The sequence below is a fragment of the Equus quagga genome, chromosome 4 (genome assembly GCF_021613505.1).
Source record: "Equus quagga isolate Etosha38 chromosome 4, UCLA_HA_Equagga_1.0, whole genome shotgun sequence".
Lineage (NCBI taxonomy): Eukaryota > Metazoa > Chordata > Mammalia > Perissodactyla > Equidae > Equus > Equus quagga.
This window is the reverse complement of record NC_060270.1, coordinates 28,738,473-28,759,199: the sequence shown is the minus strand read 5'-3', so window position 1 is coordinate 28,759,199 and position 20,727 is coordinate 28,738,473. Positions and strand designations below refer to the sequence as shown.

Here is a 20,727-nt window from a genome sequence, read left to right as displayed (position 1 = left end):
CCAAACACCCTCTTAGCTGGCAGCAGAGCTGGGACTGTACCTCGAAACTTGTGAACTCCAATCTTTGAAAAGTTCCTTGGGGCCAGCACAGTGGCGCAGCAGTTAAGTGCACACGTTCCGCTTTGACTGCCTGGGGTTCGCCGGTTCGGATCCCAGGCGCGGATATGGCATTGCTTGCCAAGCCATGCTGTGGCAGGTATCCCACATATAAAGTAGAGGAAGATGGGCATGGATGTTAGCTCAGGGACAGTCTTCCTCAGCAAAAAAAAGGAGGATTGGCAGCAGATGTTAGCTCAGAGCTAATCTTCCTCAAAAAAAAAAAGAAAAAGAAAAGTTCCTATAAGTGACTTATAGATATCTCTATATCTTCCCCATCTATGGAAACTCTTGGCTTTCCTCAATAAAAGTCATCCCTGTTCCTAATGAAAGCAAGAGAGGGACATCTCCACATGGGGAGGGAAGTTGGACCCCACACTGGCTTATTTTCTGAGAGTCCCCTTCCCCTTGGTGATCCCACTAATCACAGGTGCTGCTATCAAGCTGGACTGTGGACCCCTAGTTCCCACTAAATACAGCTTTACTACAAGTTGAGGAACAACTCATGGGAAGTAGCCACAGAAAGTCACATCCACCAAGAAAATCTGCTCCCACTTCAGCTCCCTTGTCCTCTGAGATGGATGCCTGGCGGTGGCCTCCCTGCCTACCCCCATGTGGCCAAGACCAGGTTCTTCCCCAGAGGACCAAGAAGTTCCATTAGGCTTGACGGCTGTCTGCAGAGTTCAGACCAAGGGAGAAAGGCCAGGAGTCTAAGGCCCATCTTCTAAGTTTGAGCTTCCCCTCCTGCTCATTGACACTTGGAAGGACTACACTCCCTCCCGCCCTCTGTCTCCCACAGCTGTCAGACCTCACCTGGCCCCCTCCTCCCGTTCAGGAAGTGCACTGAGAGTAAATATCAGGGGGTTGTTCTGAGATCCTGCTTTATTTTTTCCCAGCTAAGAGACCCAAGACCCTGTCACAATAGAATGAATTGCTGGACCAATAGTCAGCAGATCTGGATTCAGGTTTTGAGTGTTTGATTTACTTGCTACAGGACCTTGGGGACGTATCTTAATTCCTCAGAGCTTTCGGCATCTCACCTTCAAGACACGGATCTAGAGCCCTGCCCTGCCTCCCTCTCAAGGTTGTGGCAAAGATCAGTCTCATTAATGTGTGTGCAAGATTCTTATAAGCTGGAAAGACTGCTTGAGTGAGGGCCTTTATTATGAAGGAATTAAGGGTTAGATGGGAGTACAAATACTCAATGGACGTGTTTTTCAGAGAATTAGAATATTTTGTCCAAACCACTTCAGAGTTGGAAAATAGCTTCAAGGGATCCTTGCGTGGGTCTACAGTGGCACGTCTCTAGTATTTATGGGCTCCCTGAGGGCATACAATGGAGCTTACAAGAGGGAGCCCTCACCATAGACCTTGTCCTCTCCTGAGTGGGAGAAGCTGTCCCAGAGCCAACACCTCCATAAGGAAGGCTACATGCACCTGGGCTGTTGCCAACCAAATGTGATGATCTTTGCTACTATCATTTATTGTGCCTGGTACATGAAAGATGCTCCTAAATATTTGTTGAATGAATTGTGATTCCAATATAAGGTAATGCCCATGCTAATCCCATACTCTTATGAGATCTGCAACTCGTCAGGAAAAAAGTAATAAATATTACTGAGGATTAAATTAATTGGGGGGGGCAGAAATAACCAAAGAAACCTCTCCAATTATAGGATAATACATATACATTCATTGTAGCTAAGGAGTAGGTGTTACGGGTATGTATTATACATACGCAACAAAAAGAAATAAGAACACAATTCAATTTCATAAAACTTTTCTAGTGACTATGATTAATATGTGCCCAAAACCAGGCTGGGCGCTGCTGTTGGCAGGGTATAGAGAGAGGTCACCCACAGTGCTACAATTGAGGTGAGACTGGACGGTGACTGCGGGGGAACAGGAAGGATTTGAGGAAGAGGTGGCATTTGAGACAGGCAGAGAAGGGGAACTGCGAGAATAATCCAAGCAGGGGATCTTGTGACAAGAGGAAACGTTGGGGCCTATTATGATTAAGTCACAGCAGCTACTGCTTGTTGAGCATTTGCCATATGTAGGCTTTCCACACACGGTCTCATTTACTGATAACCCCATGAGCTAGGTATTTTTATTCCCACTCTACTTATGAAGAAACTGAAGTTCAGATTGTCACAAAGCAAGCAAATGGCACAAACAGGATTCAGACACTGGTTTGACTCCCCACCGGTCCTTGCTCTTACACAGTCCAGCATGAATGGAATTAAGCGCTCATAGAGCGATACAATGGGAGCAAAGATGGGACAAAGACAAAGCACGGAGCCTCTTGTTTATGGACCCTGAGGTGTCTTTATTTAACACAGAGGCTGTGGGAGATACAGGAGGTTTTAAGGAGGGGGAAGAATGCGATTAGAATTGTGCCTTGAGGTCACTTGCTGGCCATAGGGATCGTAGACTAGAGATCGGTTAGGAGGCTGTGGCCATGATCCAGGCTGGGGGCGTGAGGAGCACAGCTTGCCATCAAGTTTTGCTACTCAAAAGTGTGGTCCCTGGACCAGCAGCATCCTATCACCTTGAGCTTGTCAGAAACGCAGACTCTCGAGCCCCACTCAGCCCTATTGAATCAGAATCTACATTCTAACAGGACACCCAGCTAGTTCTAATGCACATTGAAATGTGACCAGCATTGCCATAAGGGACAGGAGCACTGCTGGGGGGCCACTCCTCCTAGAGGTGCACTTCTTTTTTGGATGGCAGATCTCTTTGAGAATCAAAGGAAAGCTGAGGACCGTCTCTGTAGGAAACAGCGCAGATGCACACCAACATGAGCCTAGAACCGCAGGGGCTTCACAAAGTCCTGAGAGCATGAGGACCACTGCTGGCTCTGTAAGGAATCCCTGAATCTCACCTCATTAATCACTTAGTTGGGGAGCAGTGGTGAGGAGTTTATAGCCAAAACAATTCAAGTCTGAAGCCACGGGCTGTCATTTTAGAGACCTCTTCAGAGCCTGGACGAAGCTTAGGTCACCCCAGCCAGGGCCAAGACTCTGTTCCCATCCCCATCCCCCCGCGCCTGCATTGTTCTCCAAATCCCCTGGTGATCTGAGCAGATACCCTGGAGCAATGAAGCGGGGCCCACCCTGGCTTCCTTGAGCAGGACAGGGCCTGCCTGCCTGCTTTTCTTTAGTCTCAGAAAAGCCAAAATTAGCCTCACTTTTGTTTCTTTTCTCAGGAGCCTCTGCATTGTATCTCAGGAAAGGATTATTGTGCTCTGGGGACCCTATCTTATCGGGGGGCGGGGGAGGGGGGTGTGGGGGAGGTGATGAGTGAAAGGAAAATGGTCTTTGACAAATTGGTTCAATTCGGACAATCACGTGACTTCCCAGTAATTGCCCACCACTGCTTCAGTAAGGCTATTGTTTCAGCTCCCAAATATTTAGCCAAGTGGGCGGCCAGGGGAGGTTGGGGAGCGGTCAGAGGTTTGAGAACATGATAATGTGGGGAAAGGACTTTTTCTGGTGAACCTCTGGCGTTATGTTGGGAACGCTGATACCCAGCAGGCTCCGGGCGCGTGACTGGAGTTCTTTTTCACTCACTGAGTTCTTGCGGGGGTAAGGAGACACCTCAGGGGCACTGCCGGAATGCAGGGAGAGGGGAGCGACTCCGGAGATGAGGGCTCTGGAGGCTGTAGCATGAGAACCCAGTTTGATTCAGCAGTTACTGCCTCGTGGCTGGACAGGCTGCCTTGATGACGCCTCCGGGGAGAGAGGGAAATATTCTTTTACCTCTCACGGTGAACACTGCTCAGAAAAGCAAAACCACATGCCGTGAGCCAGGGGGCAAATGTGACTTGAGCTGTCTGCACTAAATGTTTCACACAAAGAATTCAAGGTGAGACCAGGCATTTGCCCTTACAAAACTTGTCAAAAATTCCTGCATCTCCAGGGAGAGAGCGCTCCCACTGAACCTCTCAGGCTTGCTCAGCCTGACATCCCGGGACATTTGGGAGATGAGGCTGGTGGCAGCAGCAGCACGTGAGAATGTGTGTTATCGAAGGGGAACACTTTTCCCCTGTGCTCATGCGGTCATCTATCTGATATGCCTGTGGGTGGAGGTGGGCAGAGAGGGGAAGGGAGTGTCCAGTCACCGGCGACAGAAAAGAGCCATGAGGTCATCGGAGCCTAAGGCTTTCCTCGCTGACCATGGGTAGCAATTGTCTTCCCAGCTTGCATTCCCAGGGGCTCACCTCCGCTCCCACGGATGGTTCTGAGTGGGATTCCTGCTTGGGACATAAGTTTTCTTCCAACTGAAACTACGCCCTGAGGGCCAGATAGGGGATCTATTATTTGGCAAGAGATTTGAGATTTAACTTTGAGAACACTTTGTTTCCAGGTTCTGATGACAACTCCCTCACGTCTGATCCTACCCAAGATGTCACCCTCGCCTCACATAACTCCCTGCTCAGGAACCACTGTGTGGGCAGCCCTCACCCACTTTGCCCTTGCTCTCCCCATGAGTCCCTTCCCATTGCATCTCCCTAGGATTTGGGGTTCCTCCCCACTCCTCTACCCCAAGACCTACTGAATCAGCAAGACTTGAGAACCTGTGACAAGCAGACCACGCCAGGGATCTGCTGCACACTGAGTTTGGGAATCATTGAGCCAGCTGATCTCTAAGGACTGGTTTAGCTCCAATATTCTAGGATCAAGATGTTCTGAGGGATGGCAGGCTCCGGGGAAGAAGCACACGGCCTCCCACGTGCACAGATGAGTTTTAATAACCATCGGGTCTCAGGCTTTTTACTGCAGTGATTGTCTACCTGGGCTGCATATTAGAATCATCTGTGGGATTTTTAAAACTCACAGATAATATGGTTTCCAAGCAGAGATGAGATGTGTGGGTTTCTTCCCCCTCTTCTCTAAGAAGCAAAAAACCACCTTGGAATTGCCGGCAGTGGTTCCACCCAAAGGGTACGTGTTGGTACCAGGTGTTCTCTCTGGAAATCTCCCCAATGAGGGTCAATCACTTGGTGCCACAGAGGAGAGCGAGCCTTCTGAACAAAGCGGGCTGTGGAGACCTCAGGACTGACCCTGGTAACTTCCTTTAAAAGAGTAGCCTCACTGTCTGGCAAAAGGGATGTACTCAGACCCTTTAGGCTCCAAGGATGGTCAAAGAAAAGCTGCGGACCCCAGGGTGCATCTCTGGGGTGAGAAGAGGAGAGTGGAGATTCTGGCTCCACCAGCTTGTGGGGCTGGAACTGAGTCTGAATCAGCATCCGGGGCCAGCCAGTGTCCTGGGAGGAGGCTGTGGAGGTGAACTGCTACATTAGGAGACCATGTCAGGGTACCCTTGGCCAAGGTTAGCAAAGGGGGAGGTGGTGGTCCCTTCTCCAAGGGCCACAGCTGGGCATGAAAGGCTGCCAGGAGCATCTGGTGGGCACCAGCTGAGGATGAGGTAGGACCAGTGTCCAACAGTGACACCATGGGGCAGCGGGAAGTCACAGCAGAAGTAATGCTAAGTGATAATATTTCTTTGGTGTTATTTGCCCAGCATTGATCTAAGTGCCTTTACACTTGTTCATTCATTTAATAACAATTAATAGCAGTTCTGTCAGGGAGTCATTATCACCCCCATTGTACAGAGAAAGAAATCAAGGCAAGGAGGTTATACAGCTAGAGAGTTGCTGCCAGGCTGTGAACCAGGCAGTCTGGCTCCAGAGCCCACATCCTTAACCATTACGCACTGCTGCCTCAATAACAATAACCATAATTTACTGAGAACTTACTATGTCTATTATGTTCTCTGTGCTCTTTTAGTCTTCACCACAATCTGACGAGGTGGGAACTGGTTTTATTCCCATTTTGCAGATAAGAAAAGCGAGGCACAGGGAAGATAAGTAGTGGTCTGCTCATCGTCCATTCTCGCCCCTCTGGGAATGGAAACCGGACTCATCCCAGCCAATCCCACAGCTGCTCCTTCACTTTTTGGAAGTTCTAAGCCTTTGGGTTCCCAGAAAAGTGAAGCTAGTGGAAAGCTTCGTTACGGGATGCTGGGCTTCCTGCAACAGAACATGTGCACTCTTTAGTGAGGAACTGGAAAAACAAAGGCGGTACGACAATATTTCTACCTCCAAATTTGTGAGAGCAGATCATAACAATTTCAGGGGCCCCACCCCAGATTTGTGGAATCAGAATACGTGAAGGGTGAGGCCAGGAAATCGGAATTAAAACAGAGCCAAAAACAAACCACAGGTGATTCTGGAGCACAGCCAGCGTTGAGAATTACTACCTTGATTTCACAGTCGTATTTCCCTGCCCCCAATGAGCAGGCAACAGTGTTTCTAGGAACTGGTTCTAGTTTTCCAGTCCTCCTGCTTAGAAAGAAGCTGCGTGTGGGAGCTGACCAGAGGGAAGGAGCTGTTAAGGACCTGGGCAGAGAAGCAAAGCCCCAGGAGCCCAAGATTCATGCCCATGCGCTCTTTGTTCATGCCCTCCCCTGGCCTGCTGGACTTGGCAAATCATTATCTGTTCTTCAAAGGTAGGCACAAACATCTTACTCTTAGTAAACACTTCCCCTGTTCAGCCTCCCCTCCTCCAGCCTTGTGCATCTCAAAGGACTGCCACTTGGGAGCCCACAGCTCAAACCTGGCTCAGAGCACTGCTCACCACATCCCTTCCCTGTGTTGTGCCCCTACCTTTCAGGACTGCCTGTTATTTACACCTTGCCCTTCTGCTCCCCTCACACCGGCCAAGCAAGGTGCCTGGGACATCATAACCTCTCAGAAAGTGCTAGCTGTTGAACATAAGGGAGAGGAAGGAGGGAGGAAGAAAGATAGAGGGATAGGGAAGACGAAAAGGGCAAAAGGTAACACAGATGGAGAGTGGCCAGTGAAATCTGATTTAGTGTTGACCCCTTGAGCACATGTGACCTTTGCTCTGACCCATGGGTACAGCCAGTCCAGGCACTCATCTGGTCGCCCTGGAACTATGCACACAGAGTACTGAGAGAGAGAGATGAGAACATTTATGGTTTCACCAGGAACCATTTCTTATTTCTGTTGATGCTTATAACAATCCTATGAGATAAGTAGGGTAGATCTGAATAATCTCGTCTTACAGGGGAGAAAACTCAGGCTCCGGAAGCTAATAAGCATGTCCAAGGTCACATGGCTGGTAAGCAGAGCATGGGTTAATCCAAATTCATTGCTAGACAGACAAAAATAGCTCCGATTCTTAAGGTTGGAAGGGCCCTGGCATATCATCTGATCCAACTCTCTGGTCAATGTGCATCTTCCCCACAACTTATTGGAGGAGAGGGGATGGAGCTGTGTTGGAATAACCCTAACAATGGGGAGCTCCCTGCAGCCACTGCAGCTTGGACAGGACCAAATGAAAGTTGTCCCTTACACTGAGTTAAAGTCTTTCTCTGTAGCACATAACCAGCAGCTCAATCCTCTCCTGAAGACCAGTGAAAGGCGTGTTCCCTTTCCACTCTGTCAGCTGTGCTCCACCGCTCTGAGACACCACGACCGACATCCTGGACTGAGGCAAGGCCCCCTTCCCCGGCCTCAGAGCGCTCCAGCAGAGGGCTGCCCGTGCTTGCTCAGCTGGCACGCTGACTCACTCCCGACAGTGTAGGTGAGTCACCGCTTGCCTACGGGGATGTATTTCCCATTTGAGGTATATCAAAGGAGAACATCCTCTGCCACTCTCTACTTACGCAGGAGAATGTGGAGCATCCCAAGAGATCTCAATCCTGCCTCATAAGAAGTTCAAGGGCTTTACTCATACAACTCATGCTTCATAATAAAAATGTACACAAGGTCTAAAAGACAGACCTGGTGAGTTGGACCTAAAAAAAGTGGAAGCTACAGAACAAACAGCTTCCTGCATAGGATGTAATGATATACCTGAGAACTTGAGGGCCTTTAGGGGTTGGAAAGGCCTTTTCAAGTTTTGTTTTCAGTTTTTGCATTCCATCAATAAGGCAGGTAGGAGAAAAGTAAACTTTTTTTGTGAACAAGAATAACAGGAATCAGTCTCACAGCCAGAGAGGCATGGGATCAGGACCTGCCCCAGGCCGTCTGGGTCCGAGGTCAATAACTGAGTCTGGTGTGTGTGTGTCACTGGCCAGAGCAAGCCCTCTAGAGACTCCCCAGGTGGTGACAGCCCAGGCAGTCTCGTGCTTCAGCTCAGGCCTGCGTGCCGGCTGCTCCCCCTGGGATTGGCGGCAGCACTTCTGAGCCTGGCGTTTTATTGTGTATTATGTTATCTCAATAGGAAAAGGCAATTCAGGGGAAGAATTTCCTTGTCACAGTGCTCCAGGCTTTCCATTGTCCAGCTTTCTTAGCCCAGGTTCATCCCCTGGGTCTGACCATTACTCATATCCATGGAGGCGCCTTATCAGAGCTGTCTAAGATAGAGGGTCTATTTTTTTCTCAGTATCAGACAAACTGGAATCTGTCCACCCTTTGTGGCCTGACATCATCCCACAATTAGCCGGTTTGAATCCAGCCACACTGAGAAGATACTTGAAAAGCAGCCCCTCGTCGTCCAGTTGTCTCGTTCACAAAGCCCTGGGACTTCAGGGCCCTCTGGGGAGATCGAGAGCCATCTCACAGAGGAGCTGACTGTGAGGGTCTTTACTCCGGAGCTTTCTTCCCCAACTTGTTTCTCTGAAAAACTTCGAACCTACAGGAAAGTTGAGAGAATAATACAATGACCATGCCTCTACTAGTCACCTAGATTCACCAACTGCTCCCATTTCATCACATTTGCTTTATCTCTTTCCCTCCGCTTACATATCCACCTGAAAAATATATACTTTTTTCCTGTCGAACCATTTAAAATAAAAGTTGCCAAATCATGATGCTTCTGTGAAAATTAATCAATGGAAACCTCATTTAAAATGGAGTGGGGAGGGGCTGGCCCCATGGCCGAGTGGTTAAGTTCGCGCGCTCCGCTTCAGCAGACCCGGGTTTCACCAGTTCGGATCCTGGGCGCAGACATGGCACAGCTCATCAGGCCATGCTGAGGCGGCATCCCACATGCCACAACTAGAAGGAGCCATGACTAAAATACACAACCATGTACCAGGGGGCTTTGGGGAGAAAAAGGAAAAATTAAAAAAATCTTAAAATGGAGTGGGGAGGCCAGAAGAGAGAAATCTCACGCACTTGCCACTCCATGCACACTACAGACCCAAAGAGGTGAGGCGGACCTTGCATCTCCCACAGGAGGTGATACTACTTATGACCCCAGCGGAAGGAAGGAAGGAATTCCTCCTCGCCCAGCGACAGCTCAGCCAATGAGAGACTTCCGTAACTCAGCCAATGAAAAGCCACCACACTTTCCCCAGTCTCCTCCAACGGACGCTTTACAACATACCCTCCCAACTTCATAAAAGAACTTCTCTCCTTTCTTTCTTTGGACTTGCCTGCCATTTGGTTTGCCATAGATGGCATGTCCTGAATTGCAATTCTTTTCCCCAATAAACCCATTCTGCTGGTAAATAACTGGCTGTTTGTTTTAGGTCAACACTTCTAAACAGTTCAGCATGTATATCCTAAGAAACGGCATTCTCCTATACAAGCATAATGCTATTATCACTCTTAAGAAACGAAACAAAAATGTTAGCTAATATACTGTACATACAGTCTTGAGTTGCTTAACGATGGAGACACGTTGTGAGAAATGCATCATTTGGTGATTTCATCGTTGTATAAATATCACAGAGTGTACTTACACAAACCTAGATGGAATAGCCTACTACACACCTAGGCTACATGCTGCTAATCTTTTTTTTTTTCTTTTTGCGGAAGATTAGCCCTGAGCTAACTGCTGCCAATCCTCCTCTTTTTGCTGAGGAAGACTGGCCCTGAGCTAACATCCATGCCCATCTTCCTCTACTTTATATGTGGGACGCCTACCACAGCATGGCGTGCCAAGTGGTGCCATGTCTGCACCTGGGATCTGAACTGGCGAACCCCGGGCCGCCGAAGCAGAATTTGCGCACTCAATCGTTGTGCCACTGGGCCGGCCCCCATGCTGCTAATCTCATGGGACCATCATTGTCTATGTGGTCTTTCATTGACTGAAACGTGGTCATGTGGCTCATGACTATATTCAAATCTCCCCAATTGTCCCAATAATCCCATATAGCTTCTCATCCCTCCCTTTAGAGTCCTTTACACTAGAACGGTTCTCTAGTCTTTTTGTTTTTTGTCTTTCATGACATTGACATTTAAAAAAATCCAAAGTAGTTACTTTGTAGAATGTCCCATAATTTGGATTTGTCTGCTTGTTTCCCCAAAATTGGATTCCAACTAAAATAGCTTGGCAAGAATATTTCATAGGTGATGATGTATCCTGCTCAAGATGCTACCTCAGGAGGCACATGATGTTAATTTATCCCATTTTGGTGATGTGAATTTGATTATCTGATTAAAGTGATGTCTTCCAGATTTCACCATTGTAAAGAAACCCATTTCCATTTGTAATGAATAAAGTCATCTGTGGGGTGACACTTTGAGATCGCATGAATATCCTATTCCCAATAACCTTTCACCTAAAGCTTTTAGCAACCATTGACATCTTTGCCTGTCAGTTATTATTATGGTGGATCACTTTTTCAGTTTGTTTTTATCTAATTTTAAAATATATACATCCTTATTATAGAAAAGGTGTAAAATACTGAAAAGTATAAAGGAAATATAATTTCTACATACACACAGAGAGCAAGATAAACATACAAGCACCAATACACAGTACAGTCGCTTATGAACTTCCCCTTGTCCAGTGTTTCTGTGGATTTTATTTGGGGGAGCATACATGTATTTATAACTTTCTTTAGTTTGTTTTGTCTAATTATATAATAGATATATACTAATTGAAAAAGTTTATAAAGCACCAAGTAGCATTAAAAAGCATAAAATTTATAAACAGATCCATGACAAATTTACTTATATATTTTCTTTTTCCTATGTCGCTTTTCTTATTCATACTAAGAACTCTAAAAAATTTCTGTTCTTTTAATTTTCTTTGAACAGCGACTTGGCTGTCCGATTTCCCCAGGGGCTCCCTCCTGCCTATTTTCTCTGCTTTGGGAGTAGTTTCTATCTGGCCTCCCACCGCCTTTCTCTGGTCCTGGGGGATGTGACTGGCAATGAGCTGTCGCAACAGCAGCTGCTTGAGCCAAAGGGTTTCTCTTGGAATAAAAGGTGTTTATGCTGCAAATTTTAAGGGAAAGGGGATTTAGGCGGAGATAGTTTTTTAACTGGGGGATGTATTGAACTGCTTCCACAGTCAAGAAACCACTATTACAAGAATCCACGTAATCCCTTTACTACAGAAAGTCTTATACTGACTTATACGACTCTTCTGATCTTGTTAGTAAACAATGTTTTTAAAATAAAACAAATAAAACAAAACAATGTTTTTAAAATGATTGCTAATAGTGGCACACACTCTTGTGTTCTGCTTTTATTACTTAACATCTTCTTTTGTAGATTTTTTTTCTACCGTGTAAAGAGCTGGAATTCATGTTGTGAGAACGAGCAAGCCGCTCAGGCACTGAACTAGATGATTTCAAGGTAATTCGGGTCTGGTCTTCAGTCTACGGTTCTATGGTCTTTTAGGTTGAATGGCAAAATATCATTTCTTCGTTAAAGTATAATGCTTACTCTTTGCCAACAGTGGGGTTTTGGAGCTTTATCACTTTTTTGCTATTCTAAATAGTTTTATGAGAATATTTCATACAAACAGATCAGTTTTAAAAGTAATTTCCTTAGGACAGTGTATCTCAAGAGCTGTCTCGGATCATCTGTAAGAGAACTACTTGGGGAGCCTGTTGAAGATTTCCAAGCCCTGCCCAGATCCAGGAAATCACTAGGGGTGGAGCCTAAGAGCCTGCATCTGAACAGCGATCGCACATGTCAGAGCTTTAGGATATACACGCATTCCACAAAGTGTGATTGCTAGTCAGAAGGAAAGGCCCATGGAACGGCTCTTTTCCCACGTGGCCAGGCCGTCCGTGGGAAAGATCGCGGCGACTCCAGTGTATGAGGGCCCTGGCTCCTGTTGTGAGTTTAGGAAATCCGTCCGACTTGCACTGGAGATGCTCCAAGCGCTGGGACACCTGCAGGAGCAGAGGCAAAAGGGTGAAGGGCAAGGTCAAGTCCAGCGCAGAGGAGTGGAACTTGCCGGGCTGTCGATGTGAGCCGGAGCGGGCTGGATGCAGAAGCTGGACCTGGAGCAGGAATGGTGGCTGGCGAAGGGGCCTGGTGCCCAGGATTCCACAGCGACCTGCACGGCGCGAAGACAGCTCTTAACACACAGATTTTGATACGCGAGTGGCCCTGTCCTAGCTGCTGTGTCTTATTAGCCTGTAATTATGGAAGCTGGAGATAATCTAGCTAAGAAAAAAAAATGTGTAATCTTAGAACTTTATAGCTGGAAAGCATATTTGAAATCAAACCGAATGGAGAACAAACAAAACGGTTAAAACTGATCGACCTCACCCAAAAAAAGAAGAGTAGTTGCCTGAGAAGCAGGATTGTTGGCGGCGGAGGGGAGGGGCAGGGCATTGTTGTTTTTCTTCATAAGCCTTTTGCTACAATCCGATTCCTTTTTAAAAACCGCGCACCTGCACTATCTTTATCTAAAAAAAAAAATTTTTTAATGTATTTGGAAAACAAAGACGAGAATGATTTACAGCACACCAGAAAGGATGTCGAGCAGTCTCAAAAACGCTGGGAACAGTAGTTATCTTGTAATCACCCCCTGAAAGGGCCAGAGGCGTGACTGGACACCCGGGGCCGCCGTCGGCAGCTCGCCCGAACCCCGGTGGGGACTCGGGGATGCGGGAACCCTTGCGGCGGCGCCCGCGGGACTCGCGGGAGACCGCGGCCACTCTGTGCGCACGCGCAGAGTCCCGTATTTCCTCTCTTCCCGGAAGTCCTCGGGCGGTGATCTGAATGGACCGCGCGCGAGATGCTAGGGGTTCGCGCCTTCTCCCAGAAAAAGGTAGGCAGTAGGAGCCAGCATTCAGTTCTGACGGTGCCCACAGTGGCCCTGCTCCCGCCTCGTCGCTTGAGGAGACCACTTCGTGGATGAGCCCAGTGGAGGTGGCAGAGGGGGGGCAAGCGCTGCAATCCCAGCCGCAGACCCTGCGGACCGGGAAGAAGAGCCGCCAGTCCCGGCCCCTGGGGGACGATTTCCAGCTGAGTTGCTGGGAGGCTATGCTAGAGTTTTCCAAGCGACAGATTGACTGAGGCACTAGCAGCGGTCCTGGATGCGCGGTGCCTTGTTCAGCTTTCAGAGTTGGGAAAAGAAAAAGCAAATCAGATGTTCTCAAAATCATTTGATTTAGCACCATTCCTTGAACTTCTCTAAGGTTGCCCCTCTCACCTGGTGATGACCTTTGGGATAATACCAGACAGGCATGTGTAGGCTCAGTGAAGAGACCCAGGTCACCATCGCACCAAATCTTGGGTTCGTTCAAGGCAGAGCCACCTCTGCCAAAGCATCAACTTGAATGTCAGTAAAACATCATGTGAAGCCGAACAGAGTAGAGCAATGCCCGCCCGCATGGTTGGAAAATTTGGAGGGGGATGATCAAGAAGGGACAGAAAAAGAAGTGGAGAGAATCTTGGAAGTGTTGCGAAATTAGTCTTGAGACACTCCTAAGACATCTCTGTCCTTCTTTTCCTTAATTGGTACAGATTCTTTTTCTCTCACTGTGGAAATATTCAAATATCCCTCAGTATAAGAGTTGGTTTAGCAAGAATGAGGCTTGACCAAAATAAACTGCCAATAATAGAATCTCTCAATGAAGAAAGCGAATGAAATGACCAGAATCCCTGAGTTTGGAAACAAGGTTTTATAAATTTTTGGTTTTCAGTACTGGAAGGAATCTGCAAACTTTTAAAATGTCAAATGCTGTGATTTCTTCATGTTACAGCAAAGACTGGTTTCTTTGTAAAACGGAAATGTTACTTTAATGGATAGTAAAACCAAAACAGAAAGAAGTATATATTCTATAATGAAACTTATTTTCCAAGTAGATCTGAAATTTGTCTTAATATTTTAATGTCTGTATCTTGAGAATTTATAAAGATGTCAGTCTTCTGTGGGAAACAAAAGTTCTCTGGCATTTTCATAAAAGGGCAAAAAATGAAAGAAATCTGGCCTTTGATTTTTACAGATGAGGAAACCATGACCAGAAAGGGAAATGACTTGACAAGGCTCACCATGAATCAGACCTGGGAACTGGAACCCAGCCATGCTCCTTGGCCCAGTGCCTCTCCTCATTGTGTAGGAGCTCATACCCCATTGTAGCAAACATGATGTGAGCGTGGCATCAGATGATGCTCATAAATGTCTTCATCATACTGAAGTACTGGTGGGGGATAAGGGGATTGGTTCTTCAGGATCTAGACAGGATTTTAAGAAAATCTTGGTGATAAGAGCTCTACTAAATCATAAAGACTTCTTTGGGAGATAAAATGGGTGAAATCCTTTTTTTTCAGAGGAGCTTAAGTAGGGGCTGGATAATCACTTATTAGGGTTGTCAAGGGTATTCAGACCTCTGTAGTCCCTTCCATCTGTGGGTCTGATTCTTGGGTTACCCACCAGCTTTCAGGGCATATGTGGCCAGGAAGTATAGGGAAGGAAGAAACTCATCCCTCTTCAACTCTACTTTGAGTCAGGTATCGAGTTGAGCATTTCATATGTGTTAATTCACTTAGTCTTCACAACAAGCTCTCTAGGTAGGTGTTACTCTCCGTCTACCTCAGGAGTTCACAAAGGTTAAGTAACATGTTCCAAGCCATGCAGATAATAGGCAGCACAGCTGAGACTGTATTACAGCATCTCTCATCCCCAGATGAGTGGGCAGGAGAGGATGCTTACACAGACTGCTCCTCAGCTTCTCCGAAGTGTGGGTAACCCCTCGCACCGCTCAGTGAGTCTTCAGGGCAAGTAACTCCTATTATCCTCCCATTCTGACTAACAACTGGGGATGAAGCTGCATTGGAGGCCCAGGTCAGGGACACTCCTACTAGGAGAAAGGCATTTTGCTTGGCACCTCTTCACAAAGGCTCCAGAGTTGCAGAATCCACTTCCAGTCCCAATGAGAATCTGCCTTTGCATCACAGGCAGTTCTCACTGAACAATGAGGTCAAACTCTGCTTCCAAAATTCTCAGTTTAATGGTTCACCCTGGGTGACAAGCTTGGACCATGATAGGAAGTATCATGATAGGAACTGCTTTGTGAAGAAAGAGGCTGGAACAATGAGATCTAGGAAGACAGTCAACATCTGGAGCTCAAGTAGTTTGTGCTGCTCAAAGCCAATAAAATCATTTGATGTTCTTGGGTGAATGGCCATTTCCAGTAGGATCCAACCAATTTCTGATGTCCCAGGGAGCATGAGCCAGCCTGTCCCTGAGAGAGGCTGCGCTAAAGGCAAGCTCCAGAGATGTCATGCTGTTACCATGCCTTCTGCCTTTCTAAAGATGAGCCTGTCTCCTGCCCTGCTGTTATCACTCAGATTAAACATGTTCCCCATGTTCATTCTATATCCATGACTGTACACTTCTGCTTCCTGAAAAGTTGTGGCCATAGGGATGTAAAACTCACCCATCAGCTGTGGCCTACCTGAGGCATGTCAGTCACCTTCCTACTCTGGTATCTCCCAATGGCAACCAATTAGCCACAGAATTAAGTGCCAACTCCTTAGCCTCCACAGTCTGGTTCCTTTCCAGCCTCTTCACCCACCCCCTACAGCGCATACTGTGCCACCTATTCTGGCCACATCGAATTCCTCTTTCCTTGACTAGATTCCACCCTTCTCTACTTCCAGTCCTCTGTGTGGCTTCATCTGCTTGAAGGCTCTCCCCCGCGCCCCCCAACTCAAATCTTCATCTTCCCTCAAAGTACAGATTCAGTGGTTAGGATCATAAAGCAAACCTGACTTTAGCAAACTGCATTGTAAGACAACCATGGTCCAAAACAGTTGGATAATTGCGGTGGCTTTAAGTTCGCATCTAGCTCAGAGGTCACCCAGGGGATTAGGATCTCCACAGAGACCTACAGAACCAACCTGCTTCCTAGAGCCACCCCCTTGTTCATGCTGCTGGGACGAGCACTACCCCTTAGGAGAAACTGGGCAGCTGCAGCTGAGTCACACAGGCTGCCAAGGGTCAGCCAGGAGCAGAGCTGTGTTCCTTGGCATTTCTCCCAGTTCCCCTCGTGGTAGACTTCTGTGGCTGTGCCGGGATTCAGACGTATCGCTGTGTTCCACAGTGAGCTACTTCAATTCACTCCATCAGGATTTATTCCCTTCAGTGTTCCTCCCGCCTTAGCCCCATTCCCTCCACCCTTCCCCTCACCTGTGATCACAGTACCAAAATAATCCTACAGTGGGATTGCTGTGCTGGGATTGAACGCCTTGGCCATGCCTCTACCCTCTGCATGCCCTCAGTCACCTGCTGAAGCATACAGTGCCTCTCACCTGCAGACCCCGTCCCAGCACACACCTCGCCCGGTTGGAGCAAGTCCTGGAACCTAGAGCAGTTTGCCCTGCTTGTTCTTGCAATGCCGGTGATCTCACAAACATGTGGTTGACCAAGCAGTCCTAACTTCCAGCAGAAAACTCAAGTAGGTGACCGGAGGGCAGGAGCCAGGTCCCATCAGTATCTGTGACTGTGTCCCAGACCCCCAGCACGTGGGCCCATCCCTCTCTTCTCCAGACTCAGCTGGGTCTTGCAGAATGGGGCTCTGCCGGGATCCAAACACATTAACTGTTAGAGAAACTCCTTCCTGACACCTGGCAGATATTCAGAGTATCGCTGAATCTAAAAGGAAAGGGAAAGGAGGGTCCAGTGTCCTTTAGATGAAGGTTTTTATCTCAAAGCAAGAGTGGTGTGTGAGCTTCTAATCTTCAGAACAAACTCTGGGCTTGTCCAGGTCTGTCCACAGGTCCCAGAGTCTTAGCTCCCTTCTGAGCCATAGCTCAGACCAGCCAGGCTCAGTGACAGTTCCTGGTTCCTCACTTTTATAGGCGGCCTTGGCAGAAGCTTACATTCCTGCCATGGGTGTCACTGCAGGTTGATCAGTTGTCTTGCTCAGTTCCTGACAAACACTAGACCTTGGGTTCTGAGCTGATGTGCTGGCTCCAGAAAGTGTTACTCGTCGGAGGTCAAGTCCACTGGCCTCGCAGAGCAGCTGTGCGCCTGGGATCTGAGCATCTCTACGTTGTCTTTGTTCCCTTCAAGGTTTACATCTTCAGGGTCCCACTGTGGAGAAAAGACAGAAAAGGTACTCTGATGGAACAGACCCTTCCCATCTCTTACAATCCCCCCAGCAACAGCTCCAATCCTGGTTCTCATGGCCCAGACACAGACAAGGACAAACAAGTAGGGACAGGTTAACCAGGCCTGTGTTTCTAGGACCTAACAAGGCAAGGATAACTTTAAATCAAGGAATTAATGGACAGCCACCCTGAGCAGACCAGCTCCGCTTCCCTTCCCATCCTCTTTTTCCCTGTCTTCACCAAGACTGAGTTGTGTTCCCTTTATCCTGAGAACTCCCACCGCCATGCCTAACTTATTCCTGGAAAAGACCAGGGAAACTCAACCTATTCTTTATGGCTCAGGTAAGTACCTCCTCCTCCAGGAAGCCCATCCTGACTGCTTACATTGAGCTCTCACTCTCTTTGTACTGCCTGTATCACTTGTTTGCAGCTGAGCGTGGACAGCCCTGCCCTTTCTCTGGGCATCCGCCTTGTCCCCTCAGGTGGATGATGAGCTCCGTAAGAGCAGGGCATCCGTCTGCCCTTGTCCCCCACATGGAGTTTCCTCTAAACTTGAGGTCAGTAGAGCTGTCAAACACAAACACTAAAAACCTAATTCAGAGCAGTGGTCACTGCCAGTGGCTATTTCATTGCTCTGATTCAGGAAGTATGGGAAATTGAAATTTGCAGGGGTAGGAGGAAAAGCTTAAATGAAGTGGGCACAAAGCATTGACGGAGCTGTTTACAAAGTCCTCCTATTGTTGTAATCTGATGGAGGAGAGAGAGAACTTCGCACACGCGCCAAGAGCAAGGGAATCCTTAGTGATGCCAGCACGGAGGCAAGGAGGGGTTGGGCTCAAGCTCTCCTTCTGCCACTGACTTGCATTCTCTTCTCTGGGCCTCAGTTTCTCCATGTGTAAGTTGGGATGTTGGATCAGCAACTAGATAATTCGATCTCTTTCATCTCTGAACTTTTCTGACTGATGATTCTGAGACATAAAGTCATATCTGACAGTATCACAACACCCAGGAAAGAAGTAAAGTCCACATAGGATGTGTCAGCCCAGGCCAGGCAATCTATTTGGGCAAGAAAATAAAGCCAGGCATGGATATGCACTCCAAGAAAAACACTCCACCAGCTGCTCAAACTTGAGCTGAGTCACACAGTCCAGTCCTTAGACGTCCGGGATAAGATTTTCAAGGCTCCCTGAGCCACTGACAGATAAAGCCCATGCCGTGCCAGTTATAAAACACAAGTTGCGGCTTTGTTTTGAACAGAAAGAAAGAGCGCAGTTCAAATTAGTGATTTACTGATAGCCACTGAACCGAGTTCTCCTATTTGGTGACTGAAAACGGCATCACGTTGAAAAGACGACCTCATCCCCGGTCACCCTGCAGGCCAGCAACTGAGCTGGTTTGGTTGGTGCAGCTCAGCCCCCGGTACCTGTCGGGGGCTGTGCCAGCCACTTCCAGTGCTAACTTCTCATTTACCTTGCAGACTTGCGGGGACACCTCTAAGCAAATTCCTTCCTGACATTATCAAAGATCCCACATAAAACGCCCCCCCCGGCCCTCAGCCTCTGTGGCCAGTTGCCCAGTGGTGGAAGTGGGGGCCTGTTCCATTCTCTGAGGATGGACAGTGATGAATGCTGTTTTCAAGCTGAGGCCCATGTTCTAGATCATATTTCTTATCACCAGAGGGCCCAGGGTGCTCACTGAAAAGGCCGATGCCAGGGACCCACCCTGGAGCCTATATGTGAGCTGGAACCTGAGGTTTGGCATATTAACATTCTCCTAGGGCGATCTTAGCCACCCGGATGTTTCAGAACCACTGCTCTAGCTCCTGAAATGGCTTCTTAAGAGTTACTCTTGCGCCTCCTGACCGGTTCAGCTGCCGGGAAACAGAAGCAACCCGCCACTTTGATCAGGCGCACGCTTTGAAGTGGGTTAAGGCTTCGAAAACATTTTAAACCTCCTCCTTCTGAAAACCCAGAAATGTGTTTTTAAACTTCATTTTAAGTAATAAAAACATTGCTGGAATCCAGGTATAAAGAGAATTTGAGCAAAAGACGATCTACTCTCTTACCAAAAAAAATCCCAGGAGACAACAGGTGCACGGTAGTTGTCATAAAACACGTGCTCATCTGCCGGGTCTCAGAATGACAATGTGGGGGATTATCTCCGTTACTGCAGCCACTCCCAGTGCCACTCCCCTTAGTGACCTGCAGTTACTCCCCTGGTCCACAGACCTCTGCTCCAAACCACACATCTTCCTTGGGTTACGCATTTTCTCTGAGTCACTACTAGATGGTCTGGACAAAGCAGAAAGAACTGTGCACTGAGAGGGCCCCGAAAATACCCTGCTCCTCAGACTCGCCTCTCGTTTTCACATTCTTTTTCTCCCTAAAGAAATTTGGCATGGGCCCAGTCATCCAAGGGGGGCTCACACAAACAGGAACTGAAATCAGCCACAGGAAGTGCCTTCTGGAAGAGAGAGAGAGCATGACTGTCCATACGCGCTCCGACTTTAGGGCTTCCCAATACTTCTGCTGCAGAATAAAAAGAGAGAGAGAAAAAACGTGTTGGATAGACTTTGCCACCATCACAGAGCAGGGCAGAGCTCAGCGCCAGCCGCCGTCTGCTCCGTGAGCCAGGAGGCAGGCCCTCCGATGGTCTGGGCAGAGGAACAGCTGACTTCAGCAGGCAGAAAGGCAGCAGCTTCTAGCAGCTACAATTTAGATAGGATAATTGTGATAATTATAAAGGGCTCGAGGTCCTTGAAAAAATTATAATTTATACATATTTTAAGATTACTATTATTAGAAATTATTATCATGAGGCATAATAAGAATAATAATAAATCATCTTCCATTTACTAACCACATGGTTGGGATGAGTCAACTCAAACCCATAAAACTAAGAAAGAGAGATGCAAATAAAATCCCCACCTTGAAAATATGGGGTATTTGCTACCTGCCAAGATTCGTTTTTAATCAGCCTTGACTGCACGGTTGGTTCTGCCCCGAGCCTCACAGATACCTGACTCAGGTTCTCGAAGGGCGGCATCGCCGTCCGCACTCTCCTCCAGCAGCTCGTGCAGTGCCTGGGAGACCTGTGGGGTTTTTTGGCTTTTTTTTTAAAGATTGGCACCTGAGCTAACTTCTGTTGCCAATCTTTTTTCTTCTTCTTCTTCTTCTTCTCCCCAAAGCACCCCCGGTACACAGTTATACATTCTAGTTGCAGGTCCTTCTAGTTGTGCGAGACCTGTGTTTCTGACCCAGAGCTATGAACCTACAAATGTCTGTTATATTGATCTGTGAATGTCCGTTAAATTGAATAGCTGCCAATCCGAACGGTCCGCT

The 20,727-nt window shown here is 47.7% G+C and overlaps 1 protein-coding gene across 8 annotated transcripts in view; it reads right to left on the bottom strand.

Annotated features, from left to right (window-relative positions):
- Positions 1–10,879: 10,879 nt before the first annotated feature.
- Positions 10,880–20,727, bottom strand: part of TMEM44 (transmembrane protein 44) — a 37,180-nt gene continuing 27,332 nt past the window's right edge. Inside the window, exons 11-12 of one of the 8 annotated variants that reach the window (XR_006888184.1) lie at positions 16,586–17,369; positions 10,880–12,377 (exon numbers count right to left, since the gene is read on the bottom strand). Coding sequence is in view for 5 of the 8 variants with exons in the window: in XM_046658079.1 (XP_046514035.1) it covers positions 19,769–19,914 (146 nt within the window). In the remaining 3 variants the exon portion in view is untranslated. Of the gene's footprint in view, positions 12,378–13,197; positions 13,386–13,421; positions 17,370–19,451; positions 19,915–20,727 lie in introns of those variants that run through there. The other 7 variants (XR_006888185.1, XR_006888183.1, XM_046658082.1 and 4 more) reach the window with 7 other exon arrangements.